Source organism: Idiotropiscis lumnitzeri, chromosome 15 (genome assembly GCF_059441095.1).
Source record: "Idiotropiscis lumnitzeri isolate Australia: NSW breed Sydney's pygmy pipehorse chromosome 15, RoL_Ilum_1.0, whole genome shotgun sequence".
Taxonomy (NCBI): Eukaryota; Metazoa; Chordata; class Actinopteri; order Syngnathiformes; family Syngnathidae; genus Idiotropiscis; species Idiotropiscis lumnitzeri.
In genome coordinates this window covers 15275235-15299226 of record NC_142405.1, presented here as the reverse complement: position 1 = coordinate 15299226, position 23992 = coordinate 15275235, and the positions used below count along the sequence as shown (strand labels likewise).

Genomic DNA, 23992 nt, shown 5'->3' with positions numbered 1-23992 from the left:
GGTAGCATATAGATGCTAAACAATAGAGGTCCAAGTACTGATCCCTGCGGAACTCCACATGTGATCTTACAAAGATCCGAAGTCGTATTGCCATGAATTACACGGTGCGTCCTCTCCGACAGATACGAATTAAACCAAGAAAGCGCTGAACCTGAAATGCCAACACACGTTTCAAGGCGTTTTAATAATATGTTATGATCAACGGTATCAAAAGCGGCACTAAGATCGAGTAAGAGTAATATTGATGAGGTGTCGGCGTCCATAGCTATGAGAAGATCATTAGTAACTTTAGCAAGGGCCGTCTCAGTAGAGTGGTCGGCTCTAAAACCCGATTGGAAAGGTTCAAATTGATTATTAGCAGTCATATATTCATTAAGTTGTTGCGCTGCGACTTTTTCAAGAATTTTTGCAATAAACGGAAGATTTGAAACCGGCCTATAGTTGATGAGACTCTCTGGGTCAAGGTTTGGTTGCTTAAGTAACGGTCGGATAACGGCGGTCCTAAAAGCTGCTGGTACTACACCCGTGGTAAGTGATAGATTAATTATATTTAAAACAGACGGTCCTAGGGTCGTAAACAGCGGTCAAACAATTATTCTCTTCTTGCAAATATCATTGGCTTATCATAAACGATGTCCAGCAATGGTCGTGTGAAGATCTATGTCTTTTCTGATGCTGCTTTCACTCCACTTTCCAGGTCATTGTGCATCTCCCAGACAAAAGCAGCCCTCCTGCAGTATGCCACATAATGTCCAAGAGAATCCTGGGTCAAGCCTCTTTGAAATGCTATGACTGCTCTCAAAGTAAACGCTTTTTAAATGCAGATGGACACTGAAATGCATTCTGGAACTTCACGCAGAAATCCGTGCAATGGCGGGTGGCAGAACTCAGGACGCAGTTTACAGCCTTCCAAAAGAAGTTGCTGATTGGCCGAAAAGGAGATCGATGTACCTGGAATCCATTGCTTATCCTAGAGGCACCCCTGTGGCGTGATATTTGTGCCACTAGAAACTGAATATTTGAATTGGAGACTGAATATTTGAATTGAAGACTGAATATTTGAATTGAAGATTGGATATTTGAATTGAAGACTGGATATTTGAATTGAAGACTGGATATTTGAATTGAAGACTGGATATTTGAATAATTAATAATTCAATAATTCAGTTTTAAATTCAATAATTCAGTTTTTAATTCAAATATCCAGTCTTCAATTCAAATATTCAGTCTTCAATTCAAATATCCAGTCTTCAATTAAAATATTCAGTCTTCAATTCAAATATTCAGTGTCTAGTGGCACAAATATCAGCCCATAACTATCTTTTAATAAACCTCTGCCGTTAGCATTTCTCCCGTGGCGTCGTCATGCACGGATGCTTTTTTTTTCAGCGGTGGCGGCGGAACAGGGTCTGGGCTGACAATTTTTATGAATAAGGCCAGAGAGTCGAGGTCGGAAGGCTAGGCAGATCACGTCCGGAAGGTCGGACTGACCGGCAAAAAAGGGTCAAGTGCTCAGCTCTGGGTTTAACACTTTTATTAACGCAGCATCTTGATGAAAACGAGTTACCAGGACTTTAAAAATAGTGCGTCACAGACAAGCTCTGGTAAGATGCTGCCATTTTAAAGTGCGTAAACGATGACATGCTACGCATTAATGTTAAAAGAGCATCCGCAGATCGGACGCAGCCTGGCCATTTTGATTGAATTGTGTACATGACGCTCGTTCTGATTAGCATAAGGAATGTACCACCCCTATGAATCAGAATGAAATTACATCCGGATTCAGCCTTTTTGTTCGGATTGGGGCGTGTCTATGAAGCATTTTCATTCCGTTTGCACATGTATGGTCCAACGAACATAATTCCAACAAATTCCTCTTCCTCCAACACTTCAAATACCTGGATCCGCTCAGATACGTTTACATTTCTAACATTTCGCTTGGTGAGTCAATTTCTGACTGGCCTAATACATTTTCTATGTGAGCTCTGCCAAAAATCTCTTGATGTGACGTCACACTTCCAGGATGGTCGCTCGGCAGAATCTAACTTAAAACTACTGTTTTGTCAAATAAAACAAATGTTCATGTTTTATTATTTCTATTATGTGTAATTGTGAGACAAATAGATTTGATTTGCCATTTTCTGAACTTAGCTCACACGACCACTATATAAACACACTTGCTTTTTCAACTCTCTACTTAACACCCACGCGCTCCTACTCCTTGCATGCACACACAAGTTGTCACAATACACGCAACACACCACAGGTTTTTCAAAATGGATTGTAATATCACCTCCCCTTTTGCGAACCCTTAATCATAAGCAAAATGGTTGAGAAAACAGATCTTTGATGTGCTTGTGGCACGAACACTCGTTGACACTGGCTTGAAATTCCCTCTATTTGCCAGAACGAAATTGGTCCATTTAAGTGCCCTATTTTTTGGGGGGCCTTTCAGAAGCTTCCCATCATGCTAACAAGATCACTCAGTGACAAGGCATTTCTCAGAGTAATGCAAAAACAATGTGAGTTGAGAAGCTCTTAGGACAATCAACAATGCAGTACAATGGTGACTGGCGACTCGTCGTTCTGTAAATGACGTCATTACTGAAGAATACCGGACATTGCTGAACAAAACCATTGTCATTGTTAGGTTGTTGCTATGGGTTTATGAATCTAGGACGTAAAATATAGTGAGTCGATTTTATCTCACACTTGGTCTTTAATGTCATAGGAGAAAAGTGTTGTGGTCACCGCCCTAAAACTTTTCAACGTAGTAGTAGACGCTAAAGCTGAGGGTGAACCAGGTTGTCATGGCAATGAGGAGATTCTCCTCGATCTACACAACCCTGCTTTGTCTCCAGCTTTGTCTTGTGGCCTTCTCAGAATTCACAACTTTTTTGTTATTTGAGACGGTTGTGCTGTTGATTACAAGATATTCTGTAAGAGTAATGCATCGTCGCTCTTAAGTGAAAAGCCTTAAATCACTGGAATTTTTTTTTCAAAGGGGTAGTGTTTCCAAGCCTGCAATTTATGTATTTTTTACTGAAATAATTTGAACATATATAGCCAACTTGAAATCAACTTGCTCTTGCTTAACACATTTTTTGTAGAAGGTGAAAGACGTTATTTTTTTGGGGGCTGCTTCTGAAGAATCGTCAATTTTGTCCAAATTTCAGACCAAATTCACTAAAATTTTACGATTAACATTGAACATTGACCCGTTCACTCATTATCTTCTTCCGTTCACGCATTATAATTTTATAAATTCCAAATTTGATCCCTCGAGCTAAGGGGTAAGACTAGATAAGTGTTGTACTTCTTCCTACTCCCTTTGAACATGCAAACCAAGTTGAACTATGATATCTAGTGAAGTTTTGCTTTCTTTCTTTCAGTTTTTGTTTTTATCTTGTAATGTGTTTATGTTCATATGTCTAATGTGTTTATATGTACAATCAACCAATCAATGAAAATAACTATTCGTCATGCACTCTTTTGTCTTAACGTTCTCTCTTTTTTCCCCAACTAATTCTATTTGATATAGCTTAACATCAAGAAGAAAGAATCAAAGCTGTTAGTGTTGCGGCGAACTGGGACTGGGATTCACTGGAGCGCCTCATCCAGTCACTCGAATCAAAGAGTCTGACCGGACACAAAGATAGAGAACAATGTAGCTTTAATGGCACTCCGATCCATTCCACAGACCTCAACAACTCACTCAATCCTGGCGCATACACGACGACAAAAAAAACCTAACTTGCGCGGATCCGCCGCTAACGGCTAATAATCTCGATACGTCTTTTAGGACCCTTTAGCGGTCGAACAATATGCCCGATATAAATTAAGTGAATACAAGGACCCATTAGCTGCCCGCAAACAAGCCTGTTGTTAAACACACAAATTAAACAGCAAACCAATACCTAGATAAACAGTACAGTAATGAGGAATTTACAACAGCCGCCTCCAGAATAGCTCAGCTATTATGTAAAAGGATACTAAATCTCCGAAGGTGCCGCAGATGTCCCTGAAACAATATTGTCCACATCTGGAATCGCTGGCAACTGAACCAGTTGTGCCACTGGCTGCAGGTAGGTCTTCTCTCCGATTCGAACCTCAGCAGAGCGAACACGTCCATCAGCACTCTCCACCAACTTGACAACTCTCCCGATTGGCCACTGTCCCCGTGAAAGCTGGAGATCGACGATCATTGCAACTGCGCCTGGACGATGTCATCAGCGGGGGACGGCCACTTCTTACTGGCCTGCATCAAGGGAAGGTAGTGACGTATGAATTGGGTCCAGAAGTGGTCCACCATCATCTGACAGTGGCGCCATCGTTTCTTTGTAAGTGTGTCTGGAGCGTATGACACTTGGGGTAAGGAGGCGTCCCACCGCCCCTTGAGCAGCATGTTTGGCGTCACTGGGTCCAGGTCGGCGATATCTGATGAAACATAGCCTAAGGACTTGGCATTAATGATGCCCTCAACTTCAATCTGAATGGTGAGAAGGACGTCTTAATGAAGGGGTTGAGATCCAACAATGACCGCAAGGGCCCTCTTGACGGATTGTACTTCACGTTCCCAGACACCGCCAAAATGGGGTGCTGCTGGTGGATTAAAGCGGAACTGAAACTGGTTCTTAGACAGTCCCTCTTGTAGCTCCGGGACCATAGATGCAAACGCCTCTTTGATTTTTCTTTTGGACCCGTTTTTGTCATTCTGTGAAATAATAATCACACCATACTTCTAACATGGTGTCAGAAGTGGTCGTAATCCAGTGCATCGACGCATGCAGTGAGTGGGGTTTTCCACACGTGTTTTGACAGACATGGGAGTGACGCCGAACCATCGCCAGGAAGTAGCCATGGCCGCGACCATACCACCGCATTTTCCGATGAAGCTCAGCGGCAATCTGAGTGCGATTTGGGACATTTTCCTTGCGGAATACGAAGATTATGCATTGGCCACGGAACTGCTGAGCAAGCCTAAAGAAGTCCAAGCGGCAACATTGAGGAGTGTTATGGGAGCAGAGTGCAGACATGTATACAAGCGCAACGTGACGCTGAGTGCTGCGGAGCAGGCAGATGTGACTGTCAACTTGGACTCACTGGAACAGTACTTCAGGCCAGCGAAGAACGTTATTCATGAGCGTTACCTGTTTGACTGCTGTAAACAGGGGCAAGGTGAGCCAATAGACTGTTTTGTGATCCGACGCAGAGAAAAAGCTGCCACATGTGAATACGCCGCGAAACGAGTTAATCAGAGACAAGATAGTTATCGACATTACCAACGAGAATACACGCAGACGAGTAAAGGATTTGACACAGTGCTATTGAGACCTGTCGAGCAGCTGAGCTGAGTGACGCACAGTTGAGATCTATGGAGCAAAGCGAGAGCTCAATTGGACAATATTAATACCATAGGAAAGCCTACAGCTCTGCTGAGAAAAGGAGCGCTCACCCCAGGCAAGTTAACACACTCTTTTCATGCAAGTACTGCGGCATGTCACATGCGTTGGGGAAGGAACACTGTCCAGCCTATGCCAAGAATTGTAATTCGTGTGGCACTGCTAATCATTTTGCAAAGGTGTGCAACAAAGCTAGGAGAGGAGATAATAAACTCAACGCAGAGGAGGGACTGAATCTAGACAGAGAAAGCTTGGTGCCCAAAACTGCTGATGTTTATGGTGCAGAGAGCATTGGAGCAGTGAGGATAAAAGGAAAAAGGTGGTTTGCAAATCTTGATTCAGGAGCCACATGCAATGTTATAAGTCTCCGAGACGAATGGAGACTGGCTCCAGGAGTGAACCTCAAGCCAAGCAATACTATGCTCAAGCTTCATTCGGACCAAAGGCTGCCATCACTCGGGGTTTTGACCATGGACTGTCTGGTGCAGGGCCGCAAATACAAACTGGAGTTTGAGGTTGTGAATGCTAAACAGTTTCCATTGCTGTGTCTGAGGAGATAAGACTTATACACTTCACCATTCCAGAGCAGCTCAGAGTGGAGGAGCTCAACATGGTGGGCAGCAGCCTTGCCAAGCCCCTCTCCAGAAATGCAGTCATTGTGTCATATCATGACGTCTTCATGGGGTCAGAGGAGGCACTTCCTGGAGAAGTTCATTTTGAATTGGATCCAGCAGTGCAGCCAGTTCAGTGCGCACCACGCAATGTCCCTGTCGCCATGAAGGATGCTGCTCAGCTGGACAGATATGAAGCAGAGGGCCACATCACGTCGGTCAGCGAGCCCACTGTTTGGATCTACAACATGGTCATAGTCAAAAGCCCGGAGAAGCTACGCATTTGTTTACAGCCGCACCATCTCAACCGTGCACTGGAACTGTCGCATTACATAATGCCCACGTTGGAGGAATTTCCTTACAAGCTACCTAAAGCCAAAGTTTTCACACTAGTGGATGCAAGAGATGCTTTTCTTCAGGAAGGTCAGCCAGTCGCATTCGCCTCGAGGGCACTCACACCCACTAAACAAAATTATGCTCAGATAGAGAAGGAGTGTCTCAGCATAGTTTTTGCTTGTCAGCGCTTTCATCACTATCTATATGGCAGAGATATTATCACTGCAGCGACAGATGATAAGCCTCATATTAATATTCAACAAGCCTCTTCTGAACGCCCCCAAGCGCTTACAAAGCATGCTACTAGCTCTACAAAGCTATAACCTGCAGGTTATCTACAAACCGAGACCCTAAATGTATGTTAGTGACACGCTAAGCAGAGCTATTGCGCCACACTTGCAGCCTCTCTCTCTTTATGCGGAGCACGTGGTCTGTAGCATGGTGGAGGAGCAACGGGCAATCGAACAAACATGTCGGACTATCTTAATGTCACTGACAAAAGACTGTTGCAGATACAACACACTGACGGAGATGCACAGTTGCAAGCTGTGAAGGCAATCATCCTGAATGGCTGGCCAGGCGCCAAGGATAGAACAGAGCAGAATGTGAGAGCGTACTGGTATATTAGAGACGAGCTGAGTGTTCAAGATGGGGTTCTGTTCAAGGGGCAGAGAGTTGTGATACCCAGCACAATGCGGGCGGAAATGCTAGACAGAATTCATTGCAGTCACATCGGTGGAGATGCCTGCTATAGACAAGCACGAGAGACGCTATACTGGCCTGGAATGCAGGGAGACATTAAGGACTTTGTTAGTAAGTGCACAACATGCAACGAGTATGCAGCAGAACAACAGGAGACAATGCTGAGTCACGAATTACCCACTCGCACACGGCAAATCGTGAGCATGGACCTGTTCCAGCACAATTGGAAAGACTTACTGATGCTGGTTGACCACTATTCAGACTTTTGAGTAATTGATGTGTTGCCAGACCTCAGTGCAGAGAAAACAATAAAACGTTGCAAGACACAGTTTGCTAGGTATGGGCAGCCTGACAGTCATCACGGGACAAGGGGCCCCAGTTTGCATGCACTCAGTTTTGTCAGTTTTCGGTTGAGTGGGAGTATGAGCACGTCACGTCATCTCCAAGGCATCCTCAGGCAAATGGGAAGGCAGAGGCGGCAGTTAAAATTGGGAGGATTTTATGCAAAAAGTCACTTCGTGAAGTTAGGGATGCATGGAAAGCAATATTGCAATGGCGAAACACGCCTACAGAGGGGATGGTCAGCCTCCAGCACAGCGGTTGATGGCACGACGTTTAAAGTCAGCTCTGCAGGTGGCTCCGGTGCTTCTTGAGCCACGGATTATCACAGATGTGGTAGACAAGCTACGCCACAGGAGACAAGTCTCCATGATTATCTACGACAGAACTGCAAAGGACTTGCCGCAACTGGTAGCTGGAGCGGCGATTCGGATGAAACCGTTGCCTGCTGACCGGACTGGCATTTGGAAGTGCGGAGTCTGTCTGCAGAAGGTGGCTCCTTGGTCATATCTAGTAGAGGTTGACAACGCTCGCTATCGTCAAAACCGAGTGGACCTTCGTGTGGCAGAGCCGCTGCCATCACAACACCCCATGTCTACTGCTGAGGGGCTTGCATCCGACAGCAATGGGGTCCAGACGCAAGAGGTCTTGCCTGAGGCTGAAGTTACACGCTCACCTTCTCCCCACCCTGGTTTGAGTTCCCCATGGGTCACGCATAATGCACCTGTCGCAGCATTCTCGTCAGCAGCACCTGATTCCCCTGTGGTCTCACGCTTTGGCCGGCAGATACGGACACCAAATCATTTAGTGAGGTTTCGCCCCGCTTTCCTTATGGTTTTGTTGATTTCAAGGATGCGTTGTCTGTTCGGGTTCGTTTGAAAAAAAGTCATATTAAAATGGGAGATGTTACAGGTGGTATTGCAGTACCACCGTGTGGACGTTGAGTGTCGATGCACTGTCTCATGCATGTCAAGGTTCATTACATTGTTGACCAAGCAAGTTGCTGCCTAATATGTCTTTCATTCACTGCAATAAATGGACTCCATAGAAGTTACCATTGCGTCTTTGTAACAATAATCACACCATGCTTCTAACAATATTCTCATCGTGTTCTGTATTCTTTTGTAATAAATTAATGTTTCAACTAAGTTAAAATGCGTGTGTGTGTTTATGAATAATATTGTCAGTGTTCTATATTTTTTGTAATAAATTAATATTTCAACAGTTAAAATGCGTGTGTGCTTATGAATAATATTGTCATTGTGTTCTGTATTTTTTGTAATAAATTAATATTTCAACTAAGTTAAAATGCGTGTGCGTGTTTATGAATGGGTGAAAGCGCACTTCCTACTACTTTGGCAGGCGTTCAATGTAGTTGAATCCAGACAGATGGTGTGCTTGCATCATACAGACACTGTGCTTGCGTTCATTTACGGGTCGATCCGCCACACACAAGATGGCGGAGACACTAACGTATTGCAGCAACGGGTGAGTCAGTTCAATCAGGTGTTTACGCATATCCGTGTATGTTCAGCGGACATGTGATCGTCGGGTTCTCTTCTTGTTGAACGTGACATTTCTGTTTGTCTTTTATCCTAGCCGTAATTTATAAATGGAGAGATCTCTCAACACAGATCCCATCCAACACTTAACCGGTCAGTCAAACGCCTCTTCCCTAGAACAGTAATACGTTTTACATACACTTACGCACTGTTAATGCTCTTTCTTATCCTTTCTTTTCAGATCGTTCTAAACAATGGCGCAATTGGAGCGCGTTTTGGTGAGTGTTGGATAGCCCTGTACCAGTTGGTCTCGTTCTGCTGGTAATTCAATCGGGTATAGTTTTAATATATAATAAAAATGTAAAATGATAGTTCCCACGATAAGATATCTTTCAATTAGCCTGCCCGATGTACTTGTTAGTAGGTTCCTGTTCTGCTATAATTTTTTTGCAGTGGTTTTGTGCTCTCTGTAGTGGCCACTTGGATTTCGAATAAGGAAGGATGCAGACAGTTTCAAATGGGTGTCGGGAATCTTTTATCTCTGAACAAGCATATTCTGCACAGTGAAAACTACAGTACAACAGAAAAACTAATTGTCAGTAGTATCACAGATAATTCACATATCAATCATGTATACACAACGCTACTGCAACAGCGGGAATTCACTTTTCTCGTAAGCTTCGTTAATCAGTGCGGGCAGTCGAAGGTAGTTCTGACTCGTCCGTAGCGGCACATCATTTTATCCACAGCTTTCACTTTCATTCAAGTACTCACACGGACCCAAAGGAACTCTTTCGTCTTCTTGTATTAAAAGTTTCACAATCCAGTACAGTGAGCAATGTCGTTCAGCACAACGAAATGATAACATCTACTTCAGGGGTGCCCACTCTTTTTCAACATGCGAGCTACGTATAAAATAACAAAGTCCAAGTGATCTACTTACTTCATTTATGTGTTTATTTAAAAATAGAATTAGAATTCTTTATAGGTACGGTAGAAACTGACGCGTAACTTCATGAAACCATATTGCACAATACAACTAGTGCACATTTTCTGTCCTTACTTTCCTGATGACTTGCGCTAAATTGACTGAGTCAAGGATAGAGTCCGGACAGGAGCTGCTGATAGCGAGCCTTGTGCACGCCTCCCAATGAACATTAGAGCACGTTGGACGGGTACTTGGACTTAATATAAAACTGTCATCAATGCTGGACAACCCAGCCCACCCACTCAATGACACTCTTAGAACACTCCACAGCTCCTTCAGTGATAGACTGTTACACCCTCGCTGTACGAAAGAGATTTTGCCGCTCCTTCCTGCCGGCTGCTGTGAGACTTTTTAACAAGAACATTGGGTCAGGCCTACAAACGGGCGGGCATTAGTGCAATTGTGCAGTCCTAGGATGCAATATACACTACAACTGTACTTTCAGCCAATGGTATACTTAAATATTGACCAATGATGTATTTTGTTTACCATTACAGTATTCTTATTACAGTACAGTGAACCCTCGGTTATCGCGGTTAATGGGGACCGAGACCACCCGCGAAAACTGAAAATCCGCGAAGTAGCGGCGCACCTTCAAAAATGCTTAAAAAAAAAAAAGTGCGAAGTAGCGGCGCACCTTCAAAAATGCTTTAAAAAAAAAATAAAAAAATAAATAAATATATATATATATATATATATATATACGGGTAGAGAGAGAGAAAGTGAAATTATTATTAAAACTTATTTTTTTATTCCCCAGTCATTATTTTTGTATTTATTCAATTACTTCTTTTTGTATTTATTTAATTACTTCGACTTTTACCTGCTGGTACGCCGTCCGGTGTGCCCTGTGAAATGAAAGGTGGCATTCTTCATTTATTTATTTTTTCATTCATTCATTCATAACTGACAGCCTCGCGCTCCGCTCGTGCCCGGGCGGAAGAGGTGCTCCTCTTCGGCTTAATTGTCACGTACGCCCGCCCTCCTCCCCCGGAGCTTCCATTCGGTTAAACTTAGGGGCCGCTTGGCACCGCCCGTGCCCGGGGAAGGTGCTCCTCTTCGGCGTCACTGTCACGCACGCCGGCCGGCCTCCTCCGGAGCTTCCATTCGATTAAACTTAGGGGCCGCTTGGCACCGCCCGTGCCCGGGGAAGGTGCTCCTCTTCGGCGTAACTGTCACGCACGCCGGCCGGCCTCCTCCGGAGCTTCCATTCGGTTAAACTTAGGGGCCGCTTGGCACCGACCGTGCCCGGGGAAGGGGCTCCTCTTTGGCTTAACTGCCACGCACGCCGGCCGGAGCTCTGGTACGGTCCGAACCGCGCGAAACGTCGCCCCAAATCGTGCCCGGGGGAACGTGCTCTTCTTCGTCCACTCTCCTCTTCGCCCACGCTCTTCTTCGGCGCACGCCGGCCGTCTAACCGCTCCAGCGCACCGTCGTGCCGCTCGGCGAAACTACAATGCCCCCGAATATTTTTTAGACCCGCGAAGCACTGAACCCGCGAAAGGTGAACCGCGAAGTAGCGAGGGTTCACTGTACTTTTATCGCTGCAGTATTTCTACCATTGCAGTACTTTCACTATTACAGTACTTTTATTATTGCAGTATATTTTATATATTTTATCATTACAGTACTTTTATCATTGCAGTGTTTTCTATCATTGCAGTACTTTTACTATTACCGTACTTTTATCATTGCAATACTTTTATCATTGCAGTACTTTTACTATTACAGTACTTTTATCATTGCAGTATTTTCTATCATTGCAGTACTTTTACTATTACTGTACTTTTATCATTGCAGTATTTTCCATCATTGCAATACTTTTACTCTTACCGTACTTTTATCATTGCAGTATTTTCTATCATTTCAGTACTCTTACCATTACAGTACTTTTATCATTGCAGTATTTTCAGTCATTCAGTATTTTCTGTCATTGAAGCGTTTTTATTCATTTCCCCTCTGTATCATGGACAGGCATAAGGAGTGTTTCCTTACACTTGTATAAGTTGTATATACGTTTATACTGTGTAGATTTGCATGCTTTTTATGAATGTCTGCTGCTAATGTTATACATTAACGGCTACATTACGCCGCAGACTCTGTGTGATCTATATCTTTGCTGCTGTAACACCTCAAATTTCCCCATTGTGGGACTATTAAAGGACATCTTTATCTTTATCTTGTTGGAATTTAGCTCTAAATCAATGTTAGAATTTAATTTTAAACCAATGTAACCTCAAATTAGTAATCTGACTCCAATTTGTGACCTTACCCAACTCTCACTCATCCAACAATATGCGCGCTCGTTCTGCAATAGAAAGGTATCAGGAAGCCGGCATTTTCACGCACAAGTGGATTTATTCCCAATACACAGATTTACTACATAATCGCCTGGGTCTCGGATCCCTCTCAATACAACTCTACACCTCTCTCGCCATCAACCGACCAGAACTGAACTTTTTCCGAGTTGCCCAGTAGTGATTCATTCTATACAATATGTAAATGACACAAAGACAAAGGCATCCTGGCATGATTCTATTGGCTATGTGTATACTGCAGTTAACTCTAGCTTGCTCTTATTGGTCTTTGTTCCCCCGCCGAATCCCTTGGTGGCTCCTCCTGGTTGTGCTTGGTTCATCTCGGTTTCACCCCCTCTTTGTGGCGATCACCATCTGTCCTGCAACATTCCATTCTTGCACAACCCCCGCAACCCCCATTCTGTTGCTTACGCTCCCCACACACCGTTCCGCTCCACCAGTCACACGCTCAGCATTTTGCAGTATCACATTTTCATACACTGGGTGCAGCAACATCTAATGAACTATGTTAAGCTCAAACTCTTATATTCCTTTAATAGTCAAATGTATGAAATTCTTTAAGTGTAACCGAAGTTTGGACCATGCTAATGACAAGACCCTCAGGAGAGGAATGCAGGAAGATTGGATCAAGGCTGCAACAAAGGAGGTGTGAATGAGACACCTCTGAAACAATGGACTTCCCTGCCGGGACAACAAAAGTGGCTCCTAGCAGTCTACCCTTTGCTCTGTTTAGATTGACTGCCATGATTACATAATCCTTTAATCTTTATATTTGCTCATGCTGCGGCTGCTGGTTGTGGTGGTGGACGGCTCCTCCATCCTGCGGGTCATTCTCCAGCACCGGCGAAACTGCGACTGCATGCCTTTGCGCATCACCCGCTTCCCCCTGGCCCGCCTGCTCTACAGCCAGCGCGAGACGCCTCGCCACAAAGCCCACCACAAAACAAAAATCCTCTTCTCACTCTGTGTGAAAATACTTAGCTTACACGGTCCCATATCGTTTTTATACTTTATTATTTGTTTTAGAGTAGACGGAACAAAATCGAAACTGCTAATTTTGCTAGTTAGCGCTCTTGTATGTGCATGCGCGGTGAGGCATGCAACAGGTCTATGACTGGCTGCTCTGCATGCAATCGACCAACACCCCCTTTGCGAACTACTGGTCGATCGCGATCGATGCAATGGACACCCCTGATTAGGCCTGCACGATATGCGGTTTGAACACCGCGATTGCCATGTGCCCATGCGCAATAGTCACATCGTAGGATGTGCAGTTTCTTTTTTTGGGGGGGGAACACGGAAACTTTTGGTTTGTTTCATAAAAGCAGCACTCTGTTTCACTCTGTTCTGTTCTCTCATACAGAGTGGACGAATAAAGCATTGACTTGCTTACTTTTCGTTTATTAACTTCTTAACTTTTGCAGTACAGCACGTTACTTCAGTCTCTTAACATATGGAAAACGTCACTTCCTCCCCTCCCGTTCCTCACTGTAATCCGCCCCCTAAGCAACATAATATAACTTACAATACTAGTGTTACATCTTTTCTTTTTTCAATTTGAGGCACTTCCTTGAAATGTAAAGTTTTAACACACATTTACATGCAGGTTCTGTATTCATATTAGAAAATTATACCAAACATAACTTTGTCCACATAAAGCGTCACTTTCTGTGCATTACTTGTAAATTCACCCAAAATATAGTAACAAAATACAATCCTTGTTTACAAGCAGTCTCAAATAAATATTACATCTGCTTTCTATTCTTCTTGCTCCAAAACATTATTTAAAACATCTTGTCAGTGTTATCAAACCCCCCCCAACCTGCAAACAAATTATACATTGACATTTATTTTTTCAAACAAATCTCAAAATCCTCTTCCTCCTTTTTTAATTTTCTTTTTCCAAACAAAAATATCCAAAATCTTCTGTCCTCACTGTGTGTACTCCTCCAAATATTTAGGCTTAAACACCTGACGACTTGATCTGGTGACAACTTTGGTTTAGTCCTTGGTGCCACACTGCTGGGTTGCATCCACACAGTCTGCAGTCCCCTGAGTCCCACTCCTCGTCGACATGCCAGAATCTGTATCATGGTCTCATCTAAGGTGTCGTCGATTTCTCCTCAAAACTCCTCCAGAGTCCAGCTTCAACTCGTAAGATCTGTGATCCACTGATCCTACTACTCGTGCAGTTTTCCAGACGCCACAAAGATCGAAAGGCTGGACCCTCACCTTGTCTCCACTTTTCAGGGAATCCACATTTTTAGAGGTGCGGTTGTAATATTGCTCTTGGTGGTGTTGGTTCTGTCTCATTCCTTGCACATTATTATGCAGCTCCGGTTCTAGCAGAGTATCTCTTGGAGGGAGCAGTGTCCTCGTCCTCCTGTTCAGCAGTCTCTGCGCTGGGCTAGTTGCAAGACCTTGGCTCGGTGTGTTGTGATGGTCCAACATTGCCAGATAAGGGTATTGCAGCTATTGCAGCTTTTTTGCATGAGACATTTGGCTATTTTTACTGCAGACTTTGCCTTCCCATTGCTCTGGGCGTAACCAGGTGATGATGTTCTGTGTGTGAATTCCCATGCCTGGCTAAAACATCTAAACTCTTGGGAGGTATATTGTGGGCCATTATCTGATACCACAATATCTGGAATCCCTTGTTGTATGAAATGTGCTTTGAGTTTTAGAATAACTGTGGCGCTTGTAGTGTCTTAAAGATAATCTACTTCCCAGAAGTTGGAATAATAATCCACAGTTATTAAGTAGTCCTTGCCATGGAATGAGAACAAGTCAGTTCCTACCTTAGACCAGGCAGTGGCGGCGCTAGACTTTTATCCTTGAGTGGCCAAGGCTATTTCAGGTGGTCCACAGACTTTCACAATAATTTTGTTTCTCGAGTTATCAATAGCAATCCGAGTGTCATACGTTTAAACGTACATACTAAGCACACGAGTGATGAGATTTATGTATACCTTTATTAACAATGCTGAAAATAGAAACGAATTTGGCACCAATTTTTCTATAATGCATTAGTAGAAACATTTTTTACAACAATGGTGAAAATGCACCAACATGTTGGTAGTTAAGGATCCAGAAGATAGACGATAACTGCAACTAGCAAATTTCAGGTAAGTCGACGTACCACCGGGGCCTCTCGGCTGAGCGAAATTCGTACTGGGGACAACTGGCTCTGGGTCTGGCTCTTGTTGCTCATCGATAGCCTCATCCCCTATGCATTCTCTCTCCGGACTAGTACCAGGAAGGGAGCTGCCACCTTTGGGTTCTGTGACCTCCCTCAATGGAACACCATTGTATAAAAAAAATATTAGTGTAAGCAAATTAAACCACCACCACAACCACTGTTAAAAAAAAAAAACAACACATCGTAACCAACACTTCAAAATATCCCCCCCCCAAAAAATAATAAAATAGGGGTTCCTATATATTTAAAATTTCCAGACTTCTCAGTATTAAAGACAAATATTTTTGTGACGTTTGAGGAATAAGATGTGTATCATGTGAAGAGATTATGCAATTCATCATGTAAATCATTTGTCATAATTATTCAGAATTTGTATGTATTGAGTATTGTATTTAGTATCTCACTAAATTATATCCAGAAGATTTTAGATAAGTGATATTTACAAAACAATGAATCCAAATATCTTACAATAATCTAGATAACTATAAAGATAAATACATTTCCATACAATTGTTTCCATTTTTCATATTACTACAGACTTGGAAATATAGAAAATCAAATTCCATACTAGCGTAGGGAGACATTAACTTGAAATGACGAGTGAGGAGAGCATGTGACTGCTTCTATGCTCAAACCTGGTGATGGGCTGTGTCCATCACATTCTCTCTCTCTTCTTTTACTCGTCCCAAGATGGGAGCTGCTAGCAAACCTGAATTCTGGTGGCCTGTTTTCCTCATCTTTTGCTGACTTGGTTCTTTCAAAAGAGTTTATGAATCTTCTCCCCCTGCCTTTTCATTCTCAACTGATCCTCTGAAAAAAGAAGCCAGTCTCAGTCTCAGATTATTAGCATCACTAATAATCACAATGTTATTAAATCCCTACTTCAAGCCTTAAAATGTCAGGGCTAATAAACCACCGTAGAACAAAGTTTAATATTCAGACCTTTTAGCCAGTTGACAGGAGGCTATCTAGCAACTCCCGTCTTCACGTTACGTTTCATTTATCATTGAAGAAATATGTACATAAATGGGGACTCAAATGTATTAAATGTAAACGTTAATATCGAGCTGCCATGAGATCTAAAGTTAACGTTTGCTTGATGCCGTGCTCTCAGCTTGGGTCAATAGCAAGAAAAATCACCTATCTACAAAAGTTTTTTTATTTGTTGATTCATTCCCGGCCAGTATACGCAGTCTCTCGCACATCTGAGACATCCTTCAATCCCGAGATGAGAAGAGTGGATGCGACAGGTCATATCCCTCCAGAGTGCATCAGGAATCACTGCTCTCTCTCCTTTGAAAACAATTATATCCTGATGACTTAACTAATCCTGAAATTAGTAGAAATGTTGGATATCCGCAGGGATGTCTTTTTTGTTCTTTGGCCACACTTTTTGGATCAGATTTATCAGCTGTTGTAATTTCTCATTCTCTTTTGTCGCTAATGGAATTAAGGTGAGTCATTCAGTAGAGATGGGCAGGTGCTCGATCATATTAACAGTTTCCACCCCTGACTCAATGTCCACTTCCTGACAGTCCTATAAATATATTCTGCTCAAAGTATCGGCTACCTACATGTCCCGGCCTGGTACATAAGTCACATGTATATTGTACTTCTGTAGCCTGAGCAACATTCGTTGAAGCCTCTTTGGCACACTGAGCAAAGGTTTTTTGTGTATGTTTTCCAAGGGCTTGTTATCACTGGACGGCCACCTCTCTTCCATGGGTGTACTGATGAAATTTTTATATACCAAATACAATTGCGAGGCATTCCTTCTCTATTTGAGCGTAGCCCCTCTCTGTTGGTGTCAGGGCTCTGCTACCATATGCCACTCGCTTTCCATCCTGCATGAGGGCAGCTCCCAGTCCTGTATCAGAAGAATCACATTGCAGCGTCAGATCTCCTCGCTGGTCGTAGTATTTCAGGACTGGAGCGTTGGCTATTTTTTTCTTTCAGTCGCTCAAACACCTCTTTCTGGACATCTGTCCATTCCCACATGTTTTCTTTGTGTCAGTTGTCTCAAAACTTCACTGTCATCTGACAAGTGTTCATAGAATTTTGATAATTTGGTAATTTACCATACCCACTAGTCGCTGTACTCCTTTCACATTAGAAGGTCTCGGCATCTCCCTGATGGCTCACACATTCTCTGGGTCTACACACATGCCTCAGCTGTCAGTAGGTGTCCTATATAAGGTACTTTTGTTTGTCGCAGCTTGAATTTATCCTTTAGTTTTGTTTTTCTCCGTGCTCCTCTGGAGAAGTCGTCACTGATGGTGTAGTGGTACACTCGCGCGATTTGTCTGCGGGCAGCGTGGGTTCAGTTCCCACTCAGTGACGGTGTCTATGTCTGCCTGTGACTGGCTGGCGACCAATTCAGGGTGTGGTGCGCCTTTCGCCCGTAGTCAGCTGGGATAGGCTCCAGCACCCTCCCGCGACCCTGTACAGGATAAGCGGTGTGGATAATAACATGACATGACACATGACCTCTGGAGGAAGCGTCTCAGTTTCACATCATGGTCTCGGATTGCTGCCTCCTGGGTGGTCCCTTCTCCTGTAATTAATATATCATCAGTAATGATGTATGTTCCAGGTAGGCTTTCCAGTGCATGTGTGAGTTTCCTTTGAAAGATTTCTGGCGCTGGGCTTATACCCATTGGCATTCTGAGCCACCTAAAGCGTCCAACTGCGGTTGAGAAGGTTGTGAGGTTACTTGACTCCTCCTCAAGTTTAATGTGCCAAAATCCAGGTTTTACATCACAAACGGTGAATACCTTTGCATTTGCAAGTTCTGGTAAGACGTCATCTATTGTTGGGAGTGGAAAATGGCTCAGTTAAAGTGCTCGATTCAACGGTTTGGGGTCTGTGCAGATCCTCAACTTCCCACTAGGTTTTCTCAATGAAACAATGCTACTAATCCAGTCTGTACTTCGTTCCACTGGTGCAATGATTGCCCTTTTTACCAGTTCCTTGAGTTCCTCCTTGAGGGGTACCATCATTGCAACTGGCACTCTTCATGTTGGCAGTTTTACTGGTGGTATACTATTATCTATTTAAATTTCAATCTTGTATTCTCCTTCCATACAGCCTTCACCAGTAAAAACATTAGAATATTCCGTTTCAACTATTTCCATCGTCATTATTTTGTTGCAAAGTTCATCATTTGCGACAGACATCACTTCTTTTGTTACTATGCTGTCCACTGTCATGATGTTCTCATATTGACCCTTTATCAGCTTCATGTTTTCACTTGCCTTTCTGCCCAATATTGGAACACCTCTTTCCATGTTCACAACTTGAAACAGCACTCGGTAGAGTTTGTTATTCCTGGAGTTCCTTATTTTGACTCTACACTGGCCCAATGGAGTCATTTTTGTTTTATTGTACATTACGAGTACTTTGTCAGAATGCTCTAGCTTTACATCTGGGTTTAGGTGATGCACAGGGATGACATTACAGCTCGCTCCACAGTCTATTTGAAATTTAACTCGTGTAGTGTCAATTAGCATACCAGCAAAGAGTTGTTTTTCTGGAGTATGTTTGTCTCCAATTCGGTTCACAGTCTCTTTTGTCTCAACTATGTGGGTTATCATCATAATAGCGTCATATTCTTCTTTATTTTGCTCCTGAACTGCGTTCACAGCTCTATCATTTTTACTATGTGTATTTTTTGTCTTACACATAGCAGCAAAATGATTATCCTTCCCACATTTTTTACACTTTTTCCCAAAAGCAGGGCACTTCTTTTTATTCCTCTCATGCATCTTACCACAAAACTTGCAGCAAACATCACCTCTGCTTGCCTTTTCTTGTTTGCCCATTGTCGTTTGTGCCACACACTATTCTATCTTTTATTAACAAGTCTCTTAATTGCTCAAAATTGCAGGTTCTCGCCAAAACTCTTAATTCAGTAACGTACTTGTCCGCCTTTTCGCGCTCTGTTTGATCTCTCATGAAGAATCTGTATCTCTCCACAGTCTCGTTTAACTTAGGGTTACAATGTTCGTAGAATTTTCTCATCATCTCCCTCACAGTAGTCCTTGCCGACACATCATCAATCAACAACGTGTTTAACAGTTCTCTACCTTCTTGGCCGATGATGTAATGAAACAGCTTGCATTTCGTGGATTCCTCCAAGTCTGGCATTGTCAGTTCCACATACAATGTGAATTCCTCTTTCCACGCTTTTCCACGTCTTCGACAAATTGTTTGAATCCAAAGCCAGAATCGGCGGCGGTCGCAGTCCTTCCATTGTAGCGACTGTCTGTAGTTAGCCTCCGCGCGAACAAGCTAGCGATCCTTTCAACACTCTCTTTACATCTCCAGTTACTACTCACGCGCTGCCACCATGTTTTTTTTTTTGCCACATGCGCATGCACAGTCAATCACAAATCAGAATAATCAAATTAACTACACCATTATTTACAACACAGTAAATTCTAAATGCTAAATCTCATAGTTTACCTATAAGCCCTAAACATGAATCTTTGTAAATTCCTAAAATAAATTATAGCACAATAAAAACTGGCTCTTACAGCTCCTATCAACTCAATACAAAGAAATGAAGACATAGAAATGAATCAAATGACACATTTCAATTTGCCATCCAACTAATAATTCACATTTTTAATAAATTACACATTTTATACACTACCGTACCTCTTCCGCTCTCCAAGGGCGCTAGTTTACAGTTCCGACAGTCAGCTATCTTGCCTTAGCTTGGGATACACATCGAGATTCTGAGCTACAGACAATGTAAAATAACGAAAAATCACAATGTCAATTCTTTCCCAAAACAATCAAATGAATACTCTATATCTAGTATGTGTTACTATAGATGGCTTTTTTACCGCTCCTCTGTCAACATATGAGCACACGTCTCAAAGTGAAGCTACCCGGAAGTTGAATAACAAAAAAAGAAAGAAGAAATAACACGCTTAAAACTAACGCAGCAATGCCACAAGGTGGCACTGCAGGACCACAACTTCCCATCTACACGCACAAACAAACCACAACAATGCATCATATCAAAAGCATTGTAAAATAATAAAAAAAAATATAAAGCTGACTACTTGGCGGATTTTACCTATCACGGGTTATTTTTGGAAATTATCCCCCGCGATAAACGAGGGATTACTGTATAGGCCAGGGGTGTCAAGATCCAGTCCTGGAGGGCCGCTTTCCTGCATGCTTTCAATCTCTCCCGGCTGCAACCCACCTGATTCAAATGATCAGCTCATCAGCAAGCTCTGAAGAAGCCTGATAAGTATGCTGCTCATTTGAATCAGGTGGGTTGCAGCTGGGAGAGATGGAAAACATGCAGGACACCGGCCCTCGAGGACTGGAGTTTGACACCCCTGGACTATAGGCAGTATAATGCTGAAATTTCACACGTTGAACCGTAATTTAAAATATTGAATAGACCTAATAAATGAACACTGACGGTTAGGGTTACTCAATTATGTAAAAAAAAATATTTACGAAAGTTATTTTGGTAATAATTCACATTATTCAAACGAACATTTATTTTTTGGTAGAAAACAAGATATTTTTGAATATAACAAAATATTATGACAAAATTTGGAACACAAACTATGTAAATTACTTTTCGACCAAGCAAAATGTATAAAATTAGGTATTTTAAAATAACAAGGTTCAAATGTATGCATTCAAGTATGGTTTTGTTGTATAAACAAATAAAATGCATTGCACGGCCGCACGTACGCACGGCCGCGCGCATATATATGTATATATATATATATATATATATATATGTGTGTGTGTATGTATGTATATGTGTGTGTGTATGTATGTATATATGTGTGTGTATGTATGTATATATGTGTGTGTATGTATGTATATATGTGTGTGTATGTATGTATATATGTGTGTATGTATGTATATATGTATGTATGTATACATATATATGTATGTATGTATACATATATATGTATGTATATGTATACATATATATGTATGTATATGTATACATATATATGTATGTATATGTATGTATGTATATGTATACATATATATGTATGTATATGTATGTATGTATGTATGTATACATATATATGTATGTATGTATGTATACATATATATGTATGTATGTATGTATACATATATATGTATGTATGTATGTATACATATATATGTGTATGTATATATGTATGTATCATTCGTTCGTCCGGCGATTCGACGAGGACCATCTTTTCATCCTTCTTGGTGGGTGCGTAGATGGCTGATCAGGCCTATCTTTGCACGAAAAGTTCTTCTGCAGTATGGGCAGGGGATGGAGGTAGGCGACGGGCACTTGTCTTGTTTGGTTTTTTGTTTGGTTTTTCTCGCTTGCCGTTTTCTTTCCGCTGCACCTTTTCTCTCGTTTTCATAGGTCTTGGCACCGTCATGTAGGGAGGCCGTCCATTCATTCCGGGCTTGTGCTGCTTTCTCCCATGTGTCAGGATTGATACCGAAGGCCTTGAGGGACCCTTTCAGAGTGTCTTTGAAACGCTTTTTGGGTCCTCCGCAGAAGCGCTTTCCACACTGCAGTTCTCCGAAAAGAAGTTTCTTGGGCAAGCGGGTTTCGTGCATCCGTGCTACATGACCTGCCCAGCGCAGTTGTGATTTCTTCAGGAGAGTGTGGATGCTTGGGAGTTTTGCACGAGCAAGCACCTCTGAGTTGGGTACTTTGTCCTGCCATTTTATGCCAAGCAGCTTTCTGAGACGAGTGGCGTGAAAGTGATTCAGCTTAGTCGCATGGCGTCTGTAGACTGTCCAAGTTTCTGAGCCGTACAGGAGAGTGGTGATTACAGCAGCACGGTATACTTTGAGTTTGGTCTCTAGAGTGATGCCTCGGCGATCCCACACGTTTTTGGTCAGTCTACCAAAGGCGGAACTAGCTTTGGCTAGTCTGGCGTCTATTTCGTCATCGATGACAGCATTCCGTGAAAGTATGCTCCCAAGGTACGTAAACTTGTCAACAGCTTTCAATCGTTGTCCATTGATTGTGATGTTTGGTTCAGCGTATGTTCTGCCAGGGGCTGGTTGGTGCATGACCTCGGTCTTCTTGATACTAATTGTGAGGCCAAAGTTGGTACAGGCCTTTGCAAATTTATGCACGTTTAGTTGCATGTCGTCTTCTGCGAAAAGAAAGTCATTGATGGTGGCAGACTTGACCTTGGTTTTTGCTTGGAGTCTTCTGAGGTTAAAAACTGAGCCATCCATCCGATATTTCAGGCCGATGCCGATGTCACTGTCAGCAAAAGCATCAGTCAGCATGGCAGAGAACACCAGGCTAAACAGTGTCGGGGCTAGTACAAAGCCTTGTTTCACTCCGTTTGTGACCTCAAATGGTTCAGAATAGTTCCCGTTATCAGTGACTCTGGCCATCATACCATCATGCAGGAGACGGACAATGGTGACGAATTTTGGAGGGCAACCGTACTTGGCCATTATCTTCCACAGACCTTCCCTGCTTACGGTGTCGAAAGCTTTTGTCAAATCAACATAAGTAGAGTACAGATCTACGTTTTGCTCCTGGCACTTCTCTTGCAGTTGCCTGGCAGCAAAAATCATGTCAATGGTGCCTCGTTCTTTTCGGAAACCGCATTGGCTCTCAGGCAGCAGGCCTTGTTCAAGATGTTTTATCAGACGGTTGAGGAGGATTCTGGCTAGAATTTTGCCTGCAGTTGACAACAGTGAGATTCCTCGATGGTTGTTGCAGTCCTGCCGGTTTCCTTTCCTCTTGTACAAGTGGGTTATTGAGGCATCCTTGAGATCCTGAGGAACTGATTCATGCTTCCAGATCAGGCTGAAGAGTTCACTCATGCGGTGGACGAGCATACTACCGCCATTTTTGTAGATTTCTGCAGGGATGCTGTCTGCGCCAGGTGCCTTGCCACTAGACAGTTGGTTTATGGCCTTGAGGAGTTCACTCTCTGTGGGTGCATCATCAAGGGAATTTGCTGTTGGTATCTGTGGGAGTCGATTGATGGCTTCATTTGTAATGGCTGAGGGGCGATTTAGCACACTGTCGAAATGCTCGGACCATCTCTTCAAGATGTCCTCTTTGTCAGTGATCAGTGTTGTTCCGTCACTGTGGAGAAGTGGAGATGGTCCTGAGGATGATGTTGGCCCATAAATCTCTTTCAAACTGCTATAGAAGTTCTTCATGTCATGGGTATCGGCAAAACGTTGAATTTCATCTGCTTTTTTACTCAGCCATGTGTCTTGCATTTGTCGTAGCCGCTGTTGGATGGCTTTCCGTTTGTGTCTGAATGTCTGTTTCTTTACTGTAGAGGTCGGATCATCCAGGAGGGCTTTGTGAGCCTTGTTTGTCTTCTAGCAGCTGGCTGATTTCGTTGCAGTTCTCATCAAACCAGTCTTTGTGCTTTTTTCCAGAGGGTCCAAGGCACGTGTATGCTGTATTGTAGACGGCCTCCTTCAGTGTTGACCATGCAGCCTCAACATTTTTGTTCTCTAGAGAGATTGTGTTTAGTTGCTCGTCTAGGGAATTGTTGAGGCGCTGTTTGATGTCGTTGGCTTTAAGCTTGTTTACTGCTAGCCGTTTCAGACTTTTTGTGCCCTGTGGTCTCC

The 23992-nt window shown here is 42.9% G+C and overlaps 2 protein-coding genes across 7 annotated transcripts in view; both read left to right on the top strand.

The window, feature by feature from the left end:
- Positions 1-23992, top strand: part of cln3 (CLN3 lysosomal/endosomal transmembrane protein, battenin) — a 90601-nt gene that overhangs the window by 10411 nt on the left and 56198 nt on the right. For 3 of the 6 annotated variants that reach the window (XM_088318031.1, XM_088318029.1, XM_088318026.1), the window contains exons 1-2: positions 8901-9045; positions 9134-9170. In XM_088318031.1, coding sequence (XP_088174157.1) covers positions 9003-9045; positions 9134-9170 — 80 coding nt within the window. In that variant the 5' untranslated portion in view covers positions 8901-9002. Of the gene's footprint in view, positions 1-8792; positions 8879-8900; positions 9046-9133; positions 9171-14530; positions 14662-23992 lie in introns of those variants that run through there. The other 3 variants (XM_088318027.1, XM_088318028.1, XM_088318030.1) reach the window with 3 other exon arrangements.
- Positions 9963-14640, top strand: LOC148323069 (uncharacterized). The gene is made up of 3 exons (XM_088317158.1): positions 9963-10028; positions 10898-14467; positions 14533-14640. The coding sequence occupies exons 1-2, from the start codon at positions 9963-9965 to the stop codon at positions 11858-11860; spliced, it is 1029 nt and encodes a 342-aa protein (XP_088173284.1). The 3' UTR covers positions 11861-14467; positions 14533-14640.

What these genes read in the sequence shown, in the direction of transcription:
- LOC148323069 (XM_088317158.1), top strand. Translation starts at nt 9,963, where the DNA reads ATGACTTGCGCTAAATTGACTGAGTCAAGGATAGAGTCCGGACAGGAG. An exon ending in AGCTGCTGATAGCGAGCCTT is followed by an intron (nt 10,029 to 10,897) that starts GTGCACGCCTCC and finishes GGTTAAACTTAG; the next exon opens with GGGCCGCTTGGCACCGCCCG.